Here is a 20,156-nt window from a genome sequence, read left to right on the forward strand (position 1 = left end):
GATTGTAAACCGTCATAAACTTTCTGTTGGTCCTTACTCAAATTAGTATATGATTACAGTTTGCCCTAAGATTCGAGACCACCTTTGGGACCTAAAAATTTGGATTGGCCTCAGGTTTCGGTCTCCATATAGAGAGTTAGCTTATTGTTAATAGATGGAAGTTTGTTATTTGGTTCTTTGGAAAAGTGGTCTCGAATTAGAGGGATCTCGAATTGGAGGGTGCTTACACTGTACTATCCTTATCATCAGCATTGTTATTGTTATAATCTTCATAGTCATTATTATTATTATTATTATTATTATTATTATTATTGTTGTTAATATTATTATTGTTATTATTATCATTATTATTATTATCAGCATTGTTATTATAACCTTCATAGTTATTATTATTATTATTGTTATAGTTATTATTGTTATTATTATTATTATCATTATCATTATTATTATTATTATTGTCATTATTATTATTATTAATATTATTAACAGATCCAGCATGTAGCTTAAGCACAATATGCAACACTGGCACGTGTGTTCAACTTGGAGGGGGTACATTCAGGTGTGAATGCTCAGGCTATTACTCTGGAGAATACTGCCAAATATTCACAAGTAAGTAATACATTGATGCTTCATTTGGCAGAATTAATCTGATTAATTAATTAATTAATTAATTAAGACTTTTTTTATACCTTGTTTCACGAACTTATTTCTTTAAAAATCATCAGAGGAAAGTGAAAAAAAAAAACAAACTTATATAATATAGTTTTGCTTTTTATTTATGTAATTAGAAAGAAATATACATCTTATTTTTGGAGATTTCAAGGCAGCAGTGGGAATAATAAAGAAAAACTTTTATTTTTTTCTGAAATTTCCAATTTTTTGTGACAGCGGGTTACCTAATTGACCAAAAATTAAATTTTGTTTTTATTCGAAATTTTTATTAGCGGGCGACTGGTTCACTAAACAAGGTATAAAAAATGTCTTGCCTTAGTTATTTATGTCACTTTAAATATTATGAAGATAGTTTCTTGTATACTTATTGGTTTTAATTATTATATTTTATTATTTGAAGAATTATGTTAAATTGATTGATATCACATTTTACTAAATAATAATTACTTATAAATGTGAAAAATATATATTTCTAAAAAATAAAATTGTATAGTCAAAATGTATGAAATTTAAAAAAAAAACCTAATCAACATAAAGTAGTTTAAAGTTAAGTTTTTTAAAGTATTTTTTAAATACATTTTCTTTACATTACACAACATAAATGTAAAGATTCATTATTACAGTCAACAGAGACAAATTACATATGATAACACAGAATGAAATCAGTATGAAAACAAATTGGGGGAAAGGTTGTGCGTCATCATCTATATTTAATCAACTTTTTTATAGCTTGTTTAGTGAACCCACCTGCAAATAGTGATGATTTTAAACAAAAATAACATTTTATTTTTGGCCAATTTGCGTACCAGCCGCCATGAAAAAATGACAATTTCATGAAAAAAGAAATGTTTTTCTTTATTTTTATTACGCTCTCTGCTGCCTTGAAATCTCAAACGATAAGATATGTTTATTTCTTCCTAATTATATAAATTTAAAGCATTTAACCATCCTGTTACTACACTGTTCATATTTACCAATAACAATTTTTTTTTTTATTATCCATCTTGGATGATTTTGGCAAAATTCTTTGCTAAATAATAAAACTAAACTTTATATTTATATTTATATTTTTTTTTTCGCCGCCCTCTGGTGATCTTTCAAATAATAAGTTTGCGAAACAAGGAATAAAAAAGTCTTGCCTTGAGATTGAAGGAGTTATTGTGTTATTTTAATTTCTAGATCCTTGTTCGAATGATCCATGTCTTAATGGAGGCACATGTGTCCTGACATCTGAGGGGCACACATGCAACTGTGTAAGTGGATACATGGGTGATGACTGTAGCCAAATTACAGGTAATATTTCAGCTTCAGTTTTCTATTTTGTGAATATTTACCTAAATAAACTGACTATCATCATTGTTCCTTAACCAGAACACCCCTCAGAAAGATTGGAACCAGCCAACCCAGGGTACCATATTTATACTAACCACCACATGTTTGTTGTCATTATTTCATATATCTGTGTCTTACAGATGAAAGAAATATTTATTTTGAGTCAACATGTGTGGTCATAATAATGAAAATCAGTCAATGTGGTGGGGAGGGAGGTTGACCCAAGCTGTCTTTTTAGACACAAACCAAACCTCTGTCAGCCTTGACTCATTGGCAAAAATAAAGGAAAACTTTTTCCTTTTTTTTTTTTTTTGCATCGGTATTATGTCCATTCTATGGGTATAACACATTCTAAAACTTCTCAAAACAGTTTTAAAATTGACCAATTTTCTGAGGCACCAAGGCCCTTTCAGGCTTAACCTGAGCTTAGTCCGTCATAAATTGTCAGTCCTGACCAATTAACCACCACTGGTTGTGCTTTTGAGTATGTGCAGATTATTTTCCAAATTCAATTCCATTGTTGCTCTCATCTTGCTTCAGTTCCAAGGCTGAAATACAAAACGTACTACACTATTAATGGGATGCACATACTGATTTCTATTAACTCCTGTTTACATTATTATTGTATCTCCTGCAGATTCTTGTCAGCCTAGTCCATGTCTGAATGGAGGTACTTGTACAAGTACATCAGGAGGATATGCCTGTACTTGTACATCTGCTTATATAGGTGATAACTGTGATGAACTAGGTATGGTAGTCTATTCCATGAATACTTCCTTAGATAAACCATCTATTTTCATTGTTCTCTCATCTAGACCACCCTTCTGAAATAATGGAATAGTCTGACCCAGCATGCTGTATATTATTCATGCCAATGACCACATTGTCATCCTCATTCCTTTTTCACTTTGATGTGAGATCTAGCAGAAAACACCTTTTTTAAAAGCAATAAACAGATGAATTGCATATTAGGTGTCCTAATGAAAAGATCTAAGAGTATGCCAGCTTGCTCAGTTGGTAGAATAACCGAATGGTAATCAGAGGGTCTTGGGTTCGTATCTTGTTAGAGATAATACATTTTTGTTAAGTCATATCAAATAACTTTTTGAAATATCACTAATATTAGAAGGATTTGTGAGATTTGAATGTACAGATATTGGCTCTTTCATGAGTTAGATGCTATAAATTCAATTACAATTAATTGATTTTGTACTCAGTGTACATAGAAACGAAATCAAAATTTACATAATAGTCCTATTATTTTCCTCTTGCAGTGGTTTTACCTGTTTTCCTAGACTGTCCTTCTTACCCCCTGAATTTTACCCTCGTTCCCGAACAATCCTACGCCAACGTAGTTGTGACACTTTCAGCAGAAGACAATGGAACTGCAGTCACGCCATACATAGTTCAGCCCCAGGGTGCTACACTTAATGGTAATATTCAGTTTGAGGAAGCATTTAGAGATGGAAAAACGTACACGTTCCGAGCAGATGATAAAGATGATGCGACACTCTATACTGACTGTACTGTTGTTGTGCGTCTTATTGGTATGTATGTTAAAGGTCTTAGAATCATTTCTTCCATTTTCAGTAGTATGCAGAAGTATGTTCAATATAATATATTGTCAGCATTTATTGCTACAGATGTCATTTAAAAAAAATGATTTCAGTGTAAATATATCATGTTAATTTTTCAAATGTTAATTAAAGTATAATTTCCAATTATAAATGGAATAAATATAATAAATGATGCTAATTAGGTATAGTTTATATTTCGTTGTTGCATTTTTCATAATCTGGCTTCAAAATCTTGATATTTCAATTTAATTATATTTATTAATTAACAAACATATTATTTGTATATATGTTTCTTTAATTGCAGATGAAGAAAACCCAGTTTTGTATTGCTCCTCAAACATCATGCAAATAACTACGGGAGACAGCGCCATTATCTCATGGCCTGTGCCAACGATTACTGACAACCTAAAGACGAGTGATAGCCGGGGATTTGTTTACAGTCACCGGAATAATTCTGCCTTTCCTGCTACAAATACTCCGACTACTGTCACAATCCTGGGATTTGATTCGTTCGATAATGAAGGGGCCTGTAGTTTTGATGTTACAGTTTTTTCATCCGGTAATATTTTTTTGCAAAGCTATGTTTGGTATTGTTTTAATTAATTAACTAATTTATTTTATATTATACTTTTAAGATTAAAATTAAGCAAAAAAGTCTACTCCTCCTCTCCTTGGTTTCTGTTTTGGTTTTCTGGATAGTTAAAAAAAAAACTCAAAAAATAATTAAAATAAAGTAGGAAAAATATTAATAATTACTAATATAAATTATTTCTTTTTATTTAATGTTTAGACTTGTTAGCTAACTACTGTTAACACGTTGACTGCCAGACCTTTTTTTACGGTTCCTTCCTGTGTGCCAAAACAAGTTTACATGTACAAACATACTTTTTTGAAATTTTATCTAGTCATATATCATCTAAATGATGTGTCTAATAAATTGGCGGGCAAATATTAGGGGGCGAGTATACTCGTCAATGGCACTGTGATAGAACTTTTTACTGACTATGCCAAGTGCGAGTTATCTCGTCATCTTTTTGCATGGGTTGGTATATGTTCAAAGGGTGCCCCCACGTGTACCACTCGAGTGTACTACCGGCAACACAACAAACATACATATGTCATTTGTACGTTATCGTCTCGGTGTATCTTCCCCGAACTACCAGCTGTTGAGTCTGTGGTCCTACATTGTATAATAAAGAAGTTATAAACGCTAGAATGTTCCCCCGTTTTTGACGAGTATACTCGTTCCTGGCGCCCTCAGCAACACCCTGTGAACGAGTATACTCGTCGCTGGCTGCCAACGTGTTAACTTACTTCCATGTTAGCTTACTTGGTTGGTATGACACACTAGTCAGGTTTAGGTGAACAACACTTTTGTTAGAGGAGACAGTTTAATCATTATTCTATGTTCATCTGTATGTAACAGGATAGCCAGATAAGTGTTGAATTTATTGATATGACTTTTGATATACAACTAATCAGTGTGATTCTTTATTTACTAGTTACTGATTGTTCCCCATTTCCTATCATCGATAATGGTCAAGTAAGCTGTGAGGTCATCCAATCACCTCTTGAGAGACGGTGCACTGTATCTTGTAATGAAGGCTACGGTCTTGTGCCTGTCAGTGGCAACTCCAATGGTGTTTATCGCTGTATAATTGAGAATAGAGAACAGGCAGAGTGGGAGCCTAGGGAGAACCCATTTATATGTGCAGGTTTGTTTTTTCGTTTTGGAAATTTAAAGCTATGTTCACACTACCAGTTTTATGTGACAAATGTAAGTGATTTGTCCAAATATGGTTGTGATATGACATCATCATGCCTATATACACTGGTGTGTTAGAATATCACCATGCCCATAAATAGGCAAATCACACAATGTTGGTATAGTTGATAGAACTTCAAAGAGTTCTTTGCATGTGAAAACCTGGGCAGTCATAAAAACACCTGGCACAGGACAAGAATTACTGGGATGAAGCTTAGGATGTATCAAACTCCAAGGGGAAGATCCTGTGGGGGAATGTGGGTGCTCATGTTCCCCATCCCTGTTTGCGACTACATTTTTAAATTTTCAATGCATACCAATACCATGTATTGAAATAAGAAAATAATAGAATTTAAATACAAAATGTTTTAATAGGGCCTCCAATCCGTTTGTTATGCCACTGCTGCTAGTGCTCTCCACTTACTTATTCTTAAAATTGGGTGCCTCCCCCCCCCACCCCTATTTGAAAAATTCTGGATATGCCCCTGGAATAAACACTGTTTTGCAGTTTGTTGTAATTGCAAAGAATACACACTACACATTCATTTAAGTTAAAATTTCTCCAGGTTGTAAAAGATACCAGTTATTGAATGTTCCAAACTTTTTTTCACAGAACTTGTTGATCCTACAAATTACACTCAAACCATCTCGGTCCAATTCACCCTGCCATCCGATGTCTGTTCCTCTGGGGAAGATGAGGTCATTTCTGACATCCAGCAATCTCTGGGGAATGAGAACCTCTGCAATAATGGAGATGCTGATGCTTGTCAAGACATCTCTCTTGACTGTGGCAGGAACTCGGTACGGAGACGAAGAACTGCCACAGAAGACATTGATCTTGATATTGCAGTCACTAGTCCTGGCAGCAGGAATGCGAATGATGCACAGACAGATATCACCGATGCAACAAGCAATATTGCAGATCTCGTTGACCAGCATGGGCTCTCTGTAAACCTCAATGGTGAAAACTTTACAGCGAGTGGGTCGCAAACAGGAGAATTTGGTGTCATCTGCCCTTCAGGACATATTACACTATCTTATATGTGTGGTGAGTGTGGCCTTCACTAGATTTAATGTAAAATGCTTTGATGATTATAGATATACAGGTAGAGTTGTATTATGTACAAACTAGACTGCAGTTCATTAGATAAAATAGCTCTGCACAATGTTCAAGCATCTTCGCTGTCTGTACATTATTCCTAATCATGAATACAAAACATTTCAGACCAATAATTGCATTCACAATTACATAATACCATGATTCAACACGTTTAAGTGTATATGAACAAATATTTATACAATTTGTGATTTCATGGTGATCTTTTCTCTTTAGCTGCCTGTCCAGCAGGAACGTACTTCAGCAATAATGAGTGCTCATACTGTGTGAAAAACTACTACCAGGATTTATCAGCCCAAACTGAGTGTCTAGCTTGCCCATCTAAATCACCAACCACCAGGGAAGGCAGCTACAGGAAGGATCAATGCAGTAAGCTAAATTCTAAAATTTGCAAACCTGTATTCACTCGTATGTTTTTCTACATGAAATGCTTCCATCTTAATAAAAGTTGATGATAAAATTTACCTTGTAAAGTCGGGAAAACCCAAATAATTCAATAAATACATTGTGTTGCTCACAAATTTTGGCCTACCATACCATCGCAAAACCAGAATCAGTGACTTTTTTAATATATTATAGTGCATATTGTAAGACTTCAAAGTCATTTACTGGAACAAACTTGCTGTTGCCACAGTTATGAGTAAAAGTACTTGACTTCTCTGTACTGAAGTATACAATGCCGCCACAATCTTATGCTAATTACTCAGTTTAACAATTAGCGACAATTAGACTCATAATGTAACTTTCAATTTGACACATATTGATAAATTAAACAATTTACAGATTAAAATTTTCATTTATATCTAAAATTTTTTTGAATGTCGTGACTAACTAATGAAATTTTATCATTTGAAATAAACTTAACGAAAAACTATCTAATCACATAATTTTTGAAAACTTGATAAATTTATTTTATTATTGACATTTTATTTTTTATTTTTTTGCATTACCAGCCCCTGGTCCATCGGAGCTTTCTGACTCATGGTCAACAGAATTGATAGTGGTTGTTGCTATTGCATGCGGTCTGGTGTTCCTCCTTCTCATTTTCTTGCCTCTAGCTTGTTGCTGCTGCTCTAGTTGTTGCAAGGAAGATTATGAAAAAAATCATCTTTCTAGTATGGCTCATTTAAATAAGGCGTACGATGATGTGTTAGATGACGACATTGACATGTTTGATGCGCACCACAACTACAATGATATGGACCACCCGGACTATCAGAGTCTTCATTCAAACGGCCGCATGATACGCATTCCCACAATTTCAAAAGGAACAATGGAAAAAGAATACGAGTTAAACATAGCTAACGGTAATGGGCATGCATATATGGGCAACACAGACGATGATGTACCTCCAACGCCAACCGTTGCTCCACCACCACCCTGTCTCTTATACACATCTAGATGTGTATAAGAGACAGCACGTGTACCACTCGAGTGTACTACCGGCAACACAACAAACATACATATGTCATTTGTACGTTATCGTCTCGGTGTATCTTCCCCGAACTACCAGCGAAAGTTGTATCGGATAATGTCACCCGTAACATTTTTTAGAGCTGTGTATCAGTTATTTGGTATCAAAAAATTTAGTTTTATTATAAATTAGTTTGTTTTCATACCTGATTCAAAACATAACATTTTAGATCTCACATATGTTCCTTTTATTTCTTTCATATACTTCTAAAGTAGCGGCTGTGATGTTTGATCCTTTTTACTAGTTACTGAAATGATATTACAATGTTTAATGTAATACTAAGTTTGTTTTATTTTTTTTTCAAACGCCTTCCCAAAAAAATCAACAAAACATGAAAATATTAATATTAATAATTGTGTCTTGTATAGCACCAGTATCCACCAACAATGGGCAATTCCTGCAACCTTCATAGCTTCCTGAGAAGTATTCGTAATTGTGCAGCAGTCTTAGCACCAGTGGCGTAAGAAAGAATTTTAAGGCCCCCGGCTATGGTCTCTTTAGGTCCTTCTACCCTGGGTGCTCATGGAGATGTGTAAGGCCCTAGTCAGGTACAGTGCTAAGCACATATTCTCTTCAGCAGTTTTTTTTTAATGGTGTTTTTTTACATGTTCTGCTCCTTAGGGCCTCATTTGGCCGAATTGAGCCCCATTGAGATGCTTATTTATTTTTCTGGTCAATGAGGGATGTACTGTACCATTCCATCAGATTCATTTTAAACATGGTGTTGGTCTTTTCACGACAAAAGGCACTAAATGGTGACAAATGAGTAATTTTTGCTTTATAATGTATAAGTTTTTCAATAAGTTAAAACTTGCCTTAATTTAAATCTTTTTATTGAGAAAACAAATGAGAAATGATACACAAACTGAAAACTGGCACACCATTGCCAAAATCAGTGTACAGTTCGCCCTCCAATTCGAGACCCCCCATTGGGGGGCATATAGGGTGATTTGTGAGACTCAAATAGAGATTTGTAATTATCTTTTTCTTGGGAAATGTGTAGATTTTCACATCATGAAATCATGTACATATTTATATGGATATTGTGTAATCTATACTTGTCTTCCATTAGCATATAGTAGTTTTAAAGGTAGTACTACTGTAATTACTAAAGTAATAATATTTATTATTTATTTTTATTTCGTTATTTTTTTTTTTTTTTACTCTAAACATTTTTATAATGGTTGGTGCTTTTTATAATGATTGTATATCTTATTTCATTTTTCATTCAGCCAATACTGAATTAATATATTTTCAAACATAGTTTTAAAGCCTGTTTTCTGCTAGAAGAATTTATTTGTGCGAACCAAAAGCTTCGGTTTGCTTCCAGAGCTCTGATTGGTTGTGCATGTTTGCTTTGTTAAAACTCCGATAGAGATGTTAATGCCCATGCGCACGAACTGACACTTTTAATTCTCGTGAATAAATTTGCCTAGTGGAAAACAGTCATTGTGTCATAACGATATGACACAAGTCTAGCTGTGATTGAAATTTATTTATGATTCTAAATAAAAAAAACTCTTGGTTAGTATTTTTCAAAATATATTGTTTTGCACTCTATTGGTATTTTTAGGTTTGATTGACATTTTACAGCCTTGTCATCAAAGACTTTTTAACTGTACTGTTAATGTAACAACTTTTCATTGACCAATTTATTTTATCAGAATTAAGTTTTGGTTGAGCATTATGCATGTATTTTTTCTCAAATTAAGTGAAACCTTAAATTGTTTTTGTTTTTTTTCTTCTTTTTGGATTCACCCCTTCTATAAAATTGTTTTACTATGTTTCATGCACAATGATGTTATATTTATATACACCATTATGTTTTGTAGTTCTGCTTTATTATTAATTGTATAATGTAGTTTGTAAGTCATATGTACACAGGGGTGGCCCGTAACCAGAGGGTATCGGACGACCCCCACAGAAGAGGGAGTTCTGCTCTACTAGACCAACACAAAACACAACTTAGTGCGATTTATGCACTTGTCAGTGTGTGCCTTAGCCTTATAACGTGCACTGTAGTTTTTATGTGCAACTATACTCAAAAGACGTTCTGCGCAGTAAACGAAAATGATGATGATGTATATATGATCCTATCTGTAGACTTCCTACTACATTTGATCTACTAACAATATTGCATGGTATAGCCTACTGCCGATTCTTAAATATTTGCACATATCGAATCGATTCAGTTGTAATTCACGAAAATTGTATAAATTCATTTGAAAGCAGCTCAAAAACACTAGGAAGAGCATTTGGAATGGTTTTCAACATTTTTTGAGAGAACCCCTGGACCCCAAAAGTTCCACTCAGATTGAAAAAGATCTTTCCCCCCACCCCCCCCCCCCCCCAATTACCAAAGCACCAAAGCTGGTTACCGGCCTGGTAGGTTGGAGACACCTAGCCCATCAGAGAATTGCTGTAAACTTTGGGTAAAATTTATGATACTGTAATCATTTTCTAAGCCAGAGATAGCTGGCCAGGGTGCTATTTTCAGGCATCTAGAAGAGACATAATCTACATTTTGTCACTTCAGGCTCAGTCATGATGGGTGGGGCTGAGGTGGATGTGACCCATCTGTCAGGCTCCTGATGCCACCACTGTATGCATTGTATTGTAGATACAATATCAGTCAATATGCTTTTGAAATTAAGTGATTAAAATTCCCTGCCACTGAAGTATTTACAATTTTTGATGTAAACTTGTTATCCTTAGCATTTTCAGATATTTTAGAATTTTGTTCTTGGTTAGAAGAGTTACAACTCACCGATTTTATGATTTAAAAAAAAATTAATATTTAAACTATGCATTTTTATTGTAGTATTACACCAGTTTTATGATTTAGTATTTATTATGAATGATGTAGTTGTTTTATATATAATGGGATTAAGAAGAAGTTAGGTAGGAAAAGCCAACAATGAACACTGGTGATGTTTAAAGTGCCTTGACAATTCATTAGAATGGACCTATCTAGCTTGTAAATCATATATTAATTGACCATTATTATACACTTGTCTTTCAAAAACACGTTTTACATACATCTATGCTGTAGTTTTGTAAGACCCTAGCAGAAAGGCTCATTATTATTAGTAAGTAGTATTAGTAGTTTATTGTACTGTATTTATGTATAATTTCTGGGTAGTTTCTTCCAAAGTCAGTATCATGCAAATATTTAAATATTATATAAAGCAGTATGCAAATACTAGCTAGAGGCTATGTTCTCACACGGCTGCTAATGGTTAGCAGGATCCGGATCCTGCTAACCGTTAGCTGCCGTGCGTCCATACGAGAAAATCCCGATCCGGATACCAAAAATATGATGATCGAATCACTGGCCAATAAGAAACTGTAAATTGTTAACGCGTACGTGTGATTGGTTGATGATAAAAACGCTCTCAACTTGCTAGCCGATAGCGCTTGATAACTCTTAGCGGTATCCGGATACAGCTAACGGTTAGCGCTAAACGGTCAGGCGTTCTCACGCAGGTTCTAACGGTTAGCTCCCAATCTGGATACTAGGGCTCTCGTGAGAACCAGGCTACTGTACAGTTATAGTACCAGGAGTCCAGTATTTGTATGCAGCAGCCACATACGTGGGAATCACAGGTGTACAAGCTTGTTGAATTTACATACCAGGTGTTTATGTTGATGTACGCTTTTGTCTATGTAATAAGGCATTTTATAACAATAACAAGTATGGATTTATGTTTTTACTTGTCAGGTCTGTAATAACTGATTTATCTCTGCATATGGATGGCAGCTGTTGATGCTTTCTTTAAGCACATTCGCACCTGTGAATCATGGAAGTGGTTGGTTAACCGCTGGTCGGTATTATCATGCATGATTAGTTTGAAGCCATATTGAATAGAATTTAAGTAAACAATATTTCACAATGTCTTGCTATAATATCTTGCTTTAAAACCTATTTTGATTATAAACACTTGATAATTAATTGTACATACATATAATATGAGTAGACCAGATGAAGTTATTTTGTACATTACTATTTTTCTTCATAATAAAAATAATTTAATGCAATGCATATCTGGTGTTCTTTTATATTTAAAAGTTTCATTTAATAGGACTGCATTTGTTTGTATCACAAAATGATCGTCCATTGTTGTAAATGCTTTAATAAATTTTTGGGTGCAATGCATTGGAATTGTTTGAATAATTAATTTCTTGAGAAATTGATTATTTAAAAGTATCCCAATAACATAAAATAGCGTTTATTCAGCTTACTCATGAAATGAGCTTACTTATTAAAAATACAGCAGATCTAATAAACGCTAGTGTAGATTTTATCAGCGCTTTAATATTGAAACATTTACGGTGAATAATCTGGCATAATTTAACAACTGAATCCATGATACTAATAACATTAACACATTTTAATGGAACAAAAGTGCTAGAAGCAGTCTCAAGGAATACCATCTACTGTAGTCTGTTAGAGGTTTCTATTCCCTAACTTAGGCACACGATGTTGAACAAGCAAAAGCACAAGTCCTCCCTCACTTTACAGTTTTTTGTTGGCATTCCCTACTTGCATAGCAGTTATGACTGGTCTGTAAACCAATGGACAATCCCTACTCTACATACAGTGGTGGTGATTGGTCTGTAAACTGATGGGCAATTCTTACTCCTCTAGTACGGTGGCAGTGATTGGTCCATACATTGATAGAGAATCCATATTTTTCTTGAACAGTGCTGGCGATTGGTCCATAAAATCAATAGCTACTCTTCTTTCTGATAAACTTATAAAGTTGTTTAATGTGCAGCTTTTGATATTTGTATCAAATTGGTGTGGTACAGTATAAAATGTTGATACTTTTATTATTACTTGAAGCTTAAAAGACCAACAGCTTTAAAACACTTCTCATAAGATGGAGAGCAGCGATGAAACCGAACTAAGGACCCACATATATCCATCAATTTGTACTTGATTCTAACAGTTAACTAAAGTATGAGCATATTAGACTGTATGAGCATATTTGATGAATATTCGTGGATTACACATAAATGCACAATTAAGTTTAAAGGGTCTTGATGGAAGTATAAGATTAGCGTATTCTTTAATAATGGTATTAAAAGGTTATTTAATCTGGAGAAGTCCTAGTTTTAAATGTTAATTGCAAAGGTTAATTTTCCATACATATATTTTATAACTAGGTTGCTTTTTTCTTCTCCAACCCCCATTAACCTTTTTGTTCACATATGATTTTTTTTTATGTTTCTAATCATCATATGAGTGATCCAGTACTTAGTGCAAAGAAGTCTTTCTGATGATATTGCAGTCCTCTCTGAATAACTCAAGGGTGGTACTGAAAGTAGTTGCACACCATAATTTCTGCTAGATCTTCATATTTCTATTCTTCTAGTTGCTGCCGAAGTGAAGCAATGCTTCGTTCTAATTGACAGGCTTGTTCATTCCACTGTCTGTTGTATGTCTGTGCCTCAAGCACTTGCTTCTTCAGCCTTGTCATCTGGGCAACATTTCTTTTCTGTAAGATTATTTCAATGGATTTTGTGAAGTGTTTGAAATGATCATAATCAGCACTTTAGAGGACTAACTACATTGAATTCTTTCTCCATTCAATGATACAATATTTAAAATTAATAATTGTCTTGTAGGATGGAAGCCTAAATTCAAGAAAAAAAAAATCAACACAAAACAAAAACACTCAAAAAATAAAACTCGCATGTGAGGAATATCGAAACCTCAGCCCACACTATCAAATTTTATGTGACAAAAGAAAATTTAATATGCCAATATAAAATTGTTAATATTTTTACCATATTGTAGTTAAGCCCAACCTTGAGCAGTAATTCCTGGCCCGAAAACCTTGACTCAGAAGTACTGAGTCGGTGTCCGGTGGGGAATAGCTTTCCACCAAAGTTTTTACTATTGTTTATTTCATTGTATTGTGCTGTTACCTTTTTGTAAGTTGTTATTGTACAATGTTTTTGCAGGGCCATATTGTAAAACAGCGATAAGATCTCGTCTCTATATGTTATCCTGCCTAAAGATGTTTTAAATAAAAATAAAATAAAAATAAAAAATATTTGGGTGTAATATCACATCAAATTTGTCCAATAGGGGCGCTTATTCGAGAGGTTCACGCATTGGTAAAATCCCAATTGCTAAATAATAACTATAATTAAATAATTAAATAATTACCACGGCCTGCTTCCTTTGAAAGCAGTGACTTTTATGTCAGTGAATTTTTACAAAGATAAACAAAGCTCAGAGTTAATCGGATCACAATATACATAAGTAAATATTTAACAGGGCTTCCCTGGAAAGCAGTGAATAGTTATGAGGAGCTCAAATTAAATTGGATTAGATGTTAGACTCACATGCCAGACTGATATATCCTGCTTTAGCTTAGATTTTTGACCTTCACAATTCTCTATCTAAAAAAAATTACAAAAAGATATCATAGTAAATATTAAGGTGATAGAAAAGGTATTGTACATGCATCACAGCCAATTACAGAGATCATGGGCAGTAGAGAATGTTAACATTTTCAAATGGCAGCAGGGTGAATACAGGGTTACTGTATTATAAATGATTACATGAAAAAATGGGAGCAAAAATGAATGAAAGAATCAACAAAATGCACCTTTTTTAGATTCCTATCGATGTTTGCCTTTAGGTTAATCGATTTCACTTCCAATTCTTGTATTTGTTCTCTAAGATTCTGCTTACAAGTGCCCTCTAGCAGCAGTCTTGTTCTTTCTGGGTTGGCCTCAAGAATCTGCCCTAGGATTTAACAACAACCTTGTTCTTAATATGGGAATCATAATCACACCAGAACTTGGATTTTATATATCACACTTAAACTTTATTTTATAATAATAAATCTTTTACATTGTTAGGATCATATTGTTGAATGTCTATTGATACTTCATTTTCTTATTTTTTATCTTGGTTGTATTTTCTGAATCTTGTTATAAATCTATACATTTTGTATTGAAATCCTATATCTGACCAAAAGAATAAATAATTATAACAATATTATATTATTTGTTTTTTTTAAATTTATTTATTTATTTCTTTATTCTGAATACAAAAATAATATTCAAGGATAAAAACACAATAAAGCACCGAACAGGCACACTTATTTCCATTGTGGTCCAAAAATGCAGTTTAGCAGTTTAATCTTGTACTATATTCATCCATAAAAATATGTTGTGCCTTATTAGCTTTGTCATATACTGTAGGTAGCTTACTTTCATCCATGAGCATTCGGATGCTGTGTTTTGTCTCATCCAAGGCTTGGTTTGTTACAGACATCATTTCTTGATTCTCACATTGCTCCTTGTATGCAGCCATCTTGGATCTGTAGTTGCTTCGCAGTCTGTATGTTCAACATAGAAATGTGATTATTGGGTAGAATTCAATTTTTGGTTATGGGGGATGTTGCAGAAAGATGGAGTGGCACTTTGTGATCATACCTGGAGTGGTGCTTACAACACTTGTGTAACTAAAAAGAAATCTTACTTTTCAGTTCTAATTTCTTCATCCACGTATGTTTCTTTTTCTTGAATCAATTGAAGGTTGCAAGCAGAAGCAGCAAAAATTTCTAAAACAGAATACATACATTTAATAATAAATTATTAAAGGATATATTTTGATCAATTTTTATATAAATAGAAAATGCTAGGGTAGATGTAAAACAAAAACATTTTATTATTAAGTAATCCTCTAAATATTTCTTAAAGGTTAATTGCATGGCGAGTATCAATAACAAAATCGTTAAACTTTCGGTACACTATTGTAAGAATATGGTTTTTGAGGTAAAACCACTGGTTGGTTAGTTATTCTCATTAACACTAGCTAATAGATATATATGGATAGATATATAGATGGATTAATAGATAGCTAGATCAGTGGTGGTTTCAGTGGGATGGGGCTTAAGCCCCAATCAAACAGGCTAGGATCCCCTCTTATTGGCCATGATTCACTGGGCCAGTAGTTTAATTGAATAATTGCCATAAAATGATGTGATCATAGGTTCTAGAAACTCTTAGAACAGCTTAAAAATGGCCCACAATTTTAGTCTCTGAATCCATTGTCAATTCAAGGCCCCTTCTTGGATAACCCTTCAATTCTAGGGTCACCTAGAATCAAATTAAGTTATTAAATGTGTAGGTATAGGCAGTCCTAATATAATGACAGGTAAATGTATACTTTGTTACAGTACACCATAGTTCATTGTAATTTACACCTACTTTCTTGTAAGTGTACACAATTCTTTTCTATATTGCTGAGCTTATCTTCAATCTGCAAAATTTTTCTGACACGTGAATCTTTCTCACTTATAAGTTTCGAAAGTTCTGCTGATTCTAGGTTTAAAAAAATGTTTGTATTTAATTATATAAAACATAAATAAACACATCAAAAAATATTCAAGCACATTAAACATTTAGTATCCAGGCACATTAAACATTTAGTATCTGTAAAATAAATTCTTTACCTGAAATTTAGCATCAATTTTTTCCTAAGCAATTTAATTATTAATTAAACACATTAAATACTGTACCCTTTTTTTTGTGTACAAAAAATACTGACCTTGTATAAGCTCCTCCTATTAGAAAAAAAATTAAAATAACAATGATTAAAAATTGAGAATAATACAGGTAAACATGGCATATTATTAGTACAATAATTAAACACATACCAGTACAATGACATAAAAAAATATATACAAACTAAAATATTAGTTTACTGGCTTAGAACTCTTCCAGTGTCAGATGATAGCACAAATCTTATTAACATAGTGGACTATATATAATTCTGTGGGCCTACATTTATAAATTAATGCTAGTTAAAATATAAACATCCTAAGCATCTCCAGCCAGTAACTGATGTGATAGAGTCATACAGTGTGTACCCTGACTTATCATTTAGATTCTGCATCTTAAACTTTACCTGAACAATTTTGAGTTGTTCTTGATGGTTTGCAATCTTAAAAGCCTGAGTTTTTTGGGCATCTGACACACTCTTGATGACTTCAGGTAGACTGCTCTCTTCCTCCTTGACATCCACCATTGATGATGGTGTTTCCTGGTTATTGCTGGGTAGGGCTGAATAAAATAATTCTTATTATTCTTATTCTTTATTCTAAAAAAAAAACAAAGTATAATACAATGGTGGAATAGATACAGAATATAAATACCACAAATTGAATGAGTGGGCATTGACACAAAAGCATAGTTACCAACTCAACAGATTTGAAAGTGGGGGGGGGTGAGGAAGGCCCTGGACCTTCGATGATCTGAGCATTCTTAAGCTGATTTAAATCGATTTCCGGGAGGGTTTGTTGACAATACTGGGTATGGTAAATAAACAAAAACATTTTTAATAAAGCTATGTACTAATGAGGCAAAGACAAGCCAAACCAGTCACTCATCGCAAAAATGGATCTTTAGTTATTAATACAGGGTTAAACAATGAGAACTATAAAATGGTAAAAGAATCATTTAAATCCGACATTTTGTCATGAAGTTACAAGAGTGTAAACAAATGGTATTTTAAAGATGCACTGTGCCAAGTTGCAAAAAAACAAAAACAAAATCATAAAAATCATTTTTCAAATTTACTAGCCCATTTTGAAGTAACATAAAAATTATAAACTTAGTGTATGCTTACCCATAAAAACCATCATTTTACAGCGAAAAATGATAGAAACACTTCCAGCTAGTCACTGGAAGTGTTTTATTTTATTATCTTTAGTATAATAGGCCTATCTAGTTAAAAAATCGGAATTTTTTAAATTAAATATTTCTATGCTCAAGTTAATAATTTGTGTGTTACTGCAAAATGAGCAGTTAATTTAAAAATTATTTTTTATGATTTTGGTCAGTTCTTTCTCGCCTAGGGGCCTTCTACTACTTTCTCGGCGGCCGAACCGGGTTATAAAAAGTAGAGTCCGGCATATGTCTGACCAACCTACTACTAGGTTATATAGGCTAGGCCCTAGGCGCGTCCTACCTAGGCCGATCTTTTCCATTCAGGAAGCAGCAACTTTGTCAAAAGAAAGAAGCATGTAGGCGAGACGTGGTCAGCAATTGAAGCCTAGAGGCTCTAAAATCTAGTATACGGTATTAACAGAGTGTAATCCTACTCGGCCTAGAACAATCAAATATCCCTTGGCGTACGACTGTAGTAGCTAGTTATTGAAGACAAAATCGTATGCTCCTCCTCTCTCTATTTTAGATCGGGGAAGGGGCGGGGACTTCGTGATTATGAGGTACTTCCCCATTGGTCGATCGCCTTTAGAAGATTTAACCAATGAACGTCAAGAATTAAATTATACACTTGTTGCACGTACTGAGGTCCTATCTCAATCGTATTTTTCATCGTATATTGATATTATTTTGAAAGCAGCTTAATGATTGTTATGAGCCAATGGTAGAATATATTCAGATGCGCATAGGCCGGCTACTCACTATAAATACTAACCCAACAACATCGTTGCAGTTTGTACTTATATTTATACTTTACTATTTTTAATTTTGAAAAGAAAAAATAGCTTTTCTCTTTCATTTTATTAACTTACCTTGTGATTTTAATTTTTTCGATGTAATTTTATCAAATTTGTATGAATGCATGTGTTTTAGAATCAGATTTTTATTCATATTTGTAATTAAGTCTATTTTCAAAATATGCAACTTTTCAATTTTTATACTGTAATTTTGTATCACAAAACAGGACCATATGTAAAACATGTTATACTTCCTGATATACGGAAGCCCATTAGTGCCACCAGTGAATTAAAATTTCAGATCCGTTAAGTGGCGGCGGGCCGCCAGATAACTACGGGCTTCCGTACTGATATGTTATCCTGTATACAAAAAAATAAATAAATAACTTAAATAAATAAATACTGTAGGGCCAGGCATAGGCCTACTCTCTATTCAACGAACAAAATAAACATAAAAAAGGTAACAGCAAAACTGTTGGCTGTTAATTCGTTGAAACAGTGTGCTGTTAAAATTGGTTTTTCTTATACAACTATAGGCCCACATTAAAAAATATTCATTTGATGACCTCACATGTTTGCTCAATGAGGTATCAGACAAGGGATACATCAGCCTGTTGGGAATAATGAGCATTCCAACGGGGGATATAGGAAACTGATCAAAATCAGAATCAAGTTTATTTGTCCTTATCCAAACGAAAAAAATGTTAAAACCAACAAATAAAACGAGAAAAATCACATTATACGGACTATAACGGAATGAATTTACTTCCACACTCTAGGGGCGTTGGCTGGAGGCCCAAAAAAGGCAAATATGTTCCGCTGGTGTAGGCCTAAACCTATAGGCATGCCTGGCCTACTATAGTAGAATGGAAAATTTACAGGGCAGCAGTAGAACTCCATTACCAAAGAAAGTATAAAAACCTGATATGCCTAGTAGTAAAACAAAATAAAAAACTTTTTTTTTTATCCGAAATGTGAATAAAAAATACAGTAATTCGAAATAAAGTGTAGGCCTATTCTTTTCCTTCTTTTAAAGCTTGGTTAATGAAATAAAAAGCGCTTAATGAGATACATATTTTTTATTAGGGCCTATTTAAAAACTTGGGGAAAATATGGAAAAGGGGTAAATCGTTGAAATTATCAAATTTCATTGGCGTTTACCTCACTCTGTCCGAGCAAAAAAATCCTTAAACACCATTCTTCCCTCAGTAGAGAACATACGGTGCATGCAATACTGGGGAAATATATACTCGAAGCAACAGCCTAATGTGAATTAATGGGTCTTAAATGTTATCATGATTTTTAAAAATACATCAAATGACGGCGACATCATTATTTTTTCAATTACTTTTATAATTCTATGTAATCTTTTCAATAATACTAATAACACATGCAACAGTAATAATTGGAAAAAGAGTACAAACATTTTTTTGTTCTCCTTTTAACTGAACGTTTTAAACTTTATTTAATGATTGGGTGTTTTTTTTATATATAATACTGTATAATAAAAATGAAACAATGGATATTACTATAAATCACAGGCGACCAAAGTATTATTCTAATTACAATATGCCTATATACGCTTATTTTTTTTCAATTTCCGATACAAAATTAAGAACACAATTATGCCAAAAAAGAAAAAACGAATACATCATAAAACGCTACAAACACCGGAGCGCCCGGGGATTCACTCCCACACCCCCACCGAGGGGCTTTTTGACCCCTTCTT

At 33.5% G+C, this 20,156-nt stretch overlaps 2 protein-coding genes across 6 annotated transcripts in view; one reads left to right on the forward strand and one right to left on the reverse strand.

Annotated features, from left to right (window-relative positions):
* Positions 1-7,874, forward strand: part of LOC117108807 (fibropellin-1-like) — a 33,412-nt gene extending 25,538 nt beyond the window's left edge. Inside the window, exons 22-30 of the mRNA XM_033250951.1 lie at positions 490-609; positions 1,852-1,965; positions 2,642-2,752; positions 3,279-3,551; positions 3,886-4,140; positions 5,084-5,296; positions 5,960-6,394; positions 6,680-6,832; positions 7,417-7,874. Coding sequence (XP_033106842.1) covers positions 490-609; positions 1,852-1,965; positions 2,642-2,752; positions 3,279-3,551; positions 3,886-4,140; positions 5,084-5,296; positions 5,960-6,394; positions 6,680-6,832; positions 7,417-7,874 — 2,132 coding nt within the window. The remainder of the gene's footprint in view (positions 1-489; positions 610-1,851; positions 1,966-2,641; positions 2,753-3,278; positions 3,552-3,885; positions 4,141-5,083; positions 5,297-5,959; positions 6,395-6,679; positions 6,833-7,416) is intronic.
* Positions 7,875-11,293: 3,419 nt separating this feature from the next.
* LOC117108808 lies at positions 11,294-18,356 on the reverse strand. 5 transcript variants are annotated; one of them, XM_033250952.1, is made up of 10 exons: positions 17,935-18,356; positions 17,683-17,686; positions 16,873-17,029; positions 16,513-16,528; positions 16,173-16,286; positions 15,442-15,523; positions 15,171-15,298; positions 14,561-14,700; positions 14,295-14,351; positions 11,294-13,438 (listed from the first exon to the last, which is right to left on the reverse strand). In XM_033250952.1, the coding sequence occupies exons 1-10, from the start codon at positions 17,951-17,953 to the stop codon at positions 13,304-13,306; spliced, it is 852 nt and encodes a 283-aa protein (XP_033106843.1). In that variant the 5' UTR covers positions 17,954-18,356; the 3' UTR covers positions 11,294-13,303. The 5 variants fall into 5 exon arrangements, with proteins under 5 accessions (XP_033106843.1, XP_033106847.1, XP_033106846.1 ...); XM_033250956.1 differs by lacking the exon at positions 17,683-17,686 and having other exon boundaries at positions 16,873-17,064; positions 17,935-18,355; XM_033250955.1 differs by lacking the exon at positions 17,683-17,686 and having other exon boundaries at positions 16,873-17,027; positions 17,900-18,355.
* Between the last annotated feature and the right edge of the window lie 1,800 nt (positions 18,357-20,156).

This window comes from Anneissia japonica, unplaced genomic scaffold (assembly GCF_011630105.1).
Source record: "Anneissia japonica isolate Jap-2015-1 unplaced genomic scaffold, ASM1163010v1 scaffold288049_len69269_cov183, whole genome shotgun sequence".
Taxonomy (NCBI): Eukaryota; Metazoa; Echinodermata; class Crinoidea; order Comatulida; family Comatulidae; genus Anneissia; species Anneissia japonica.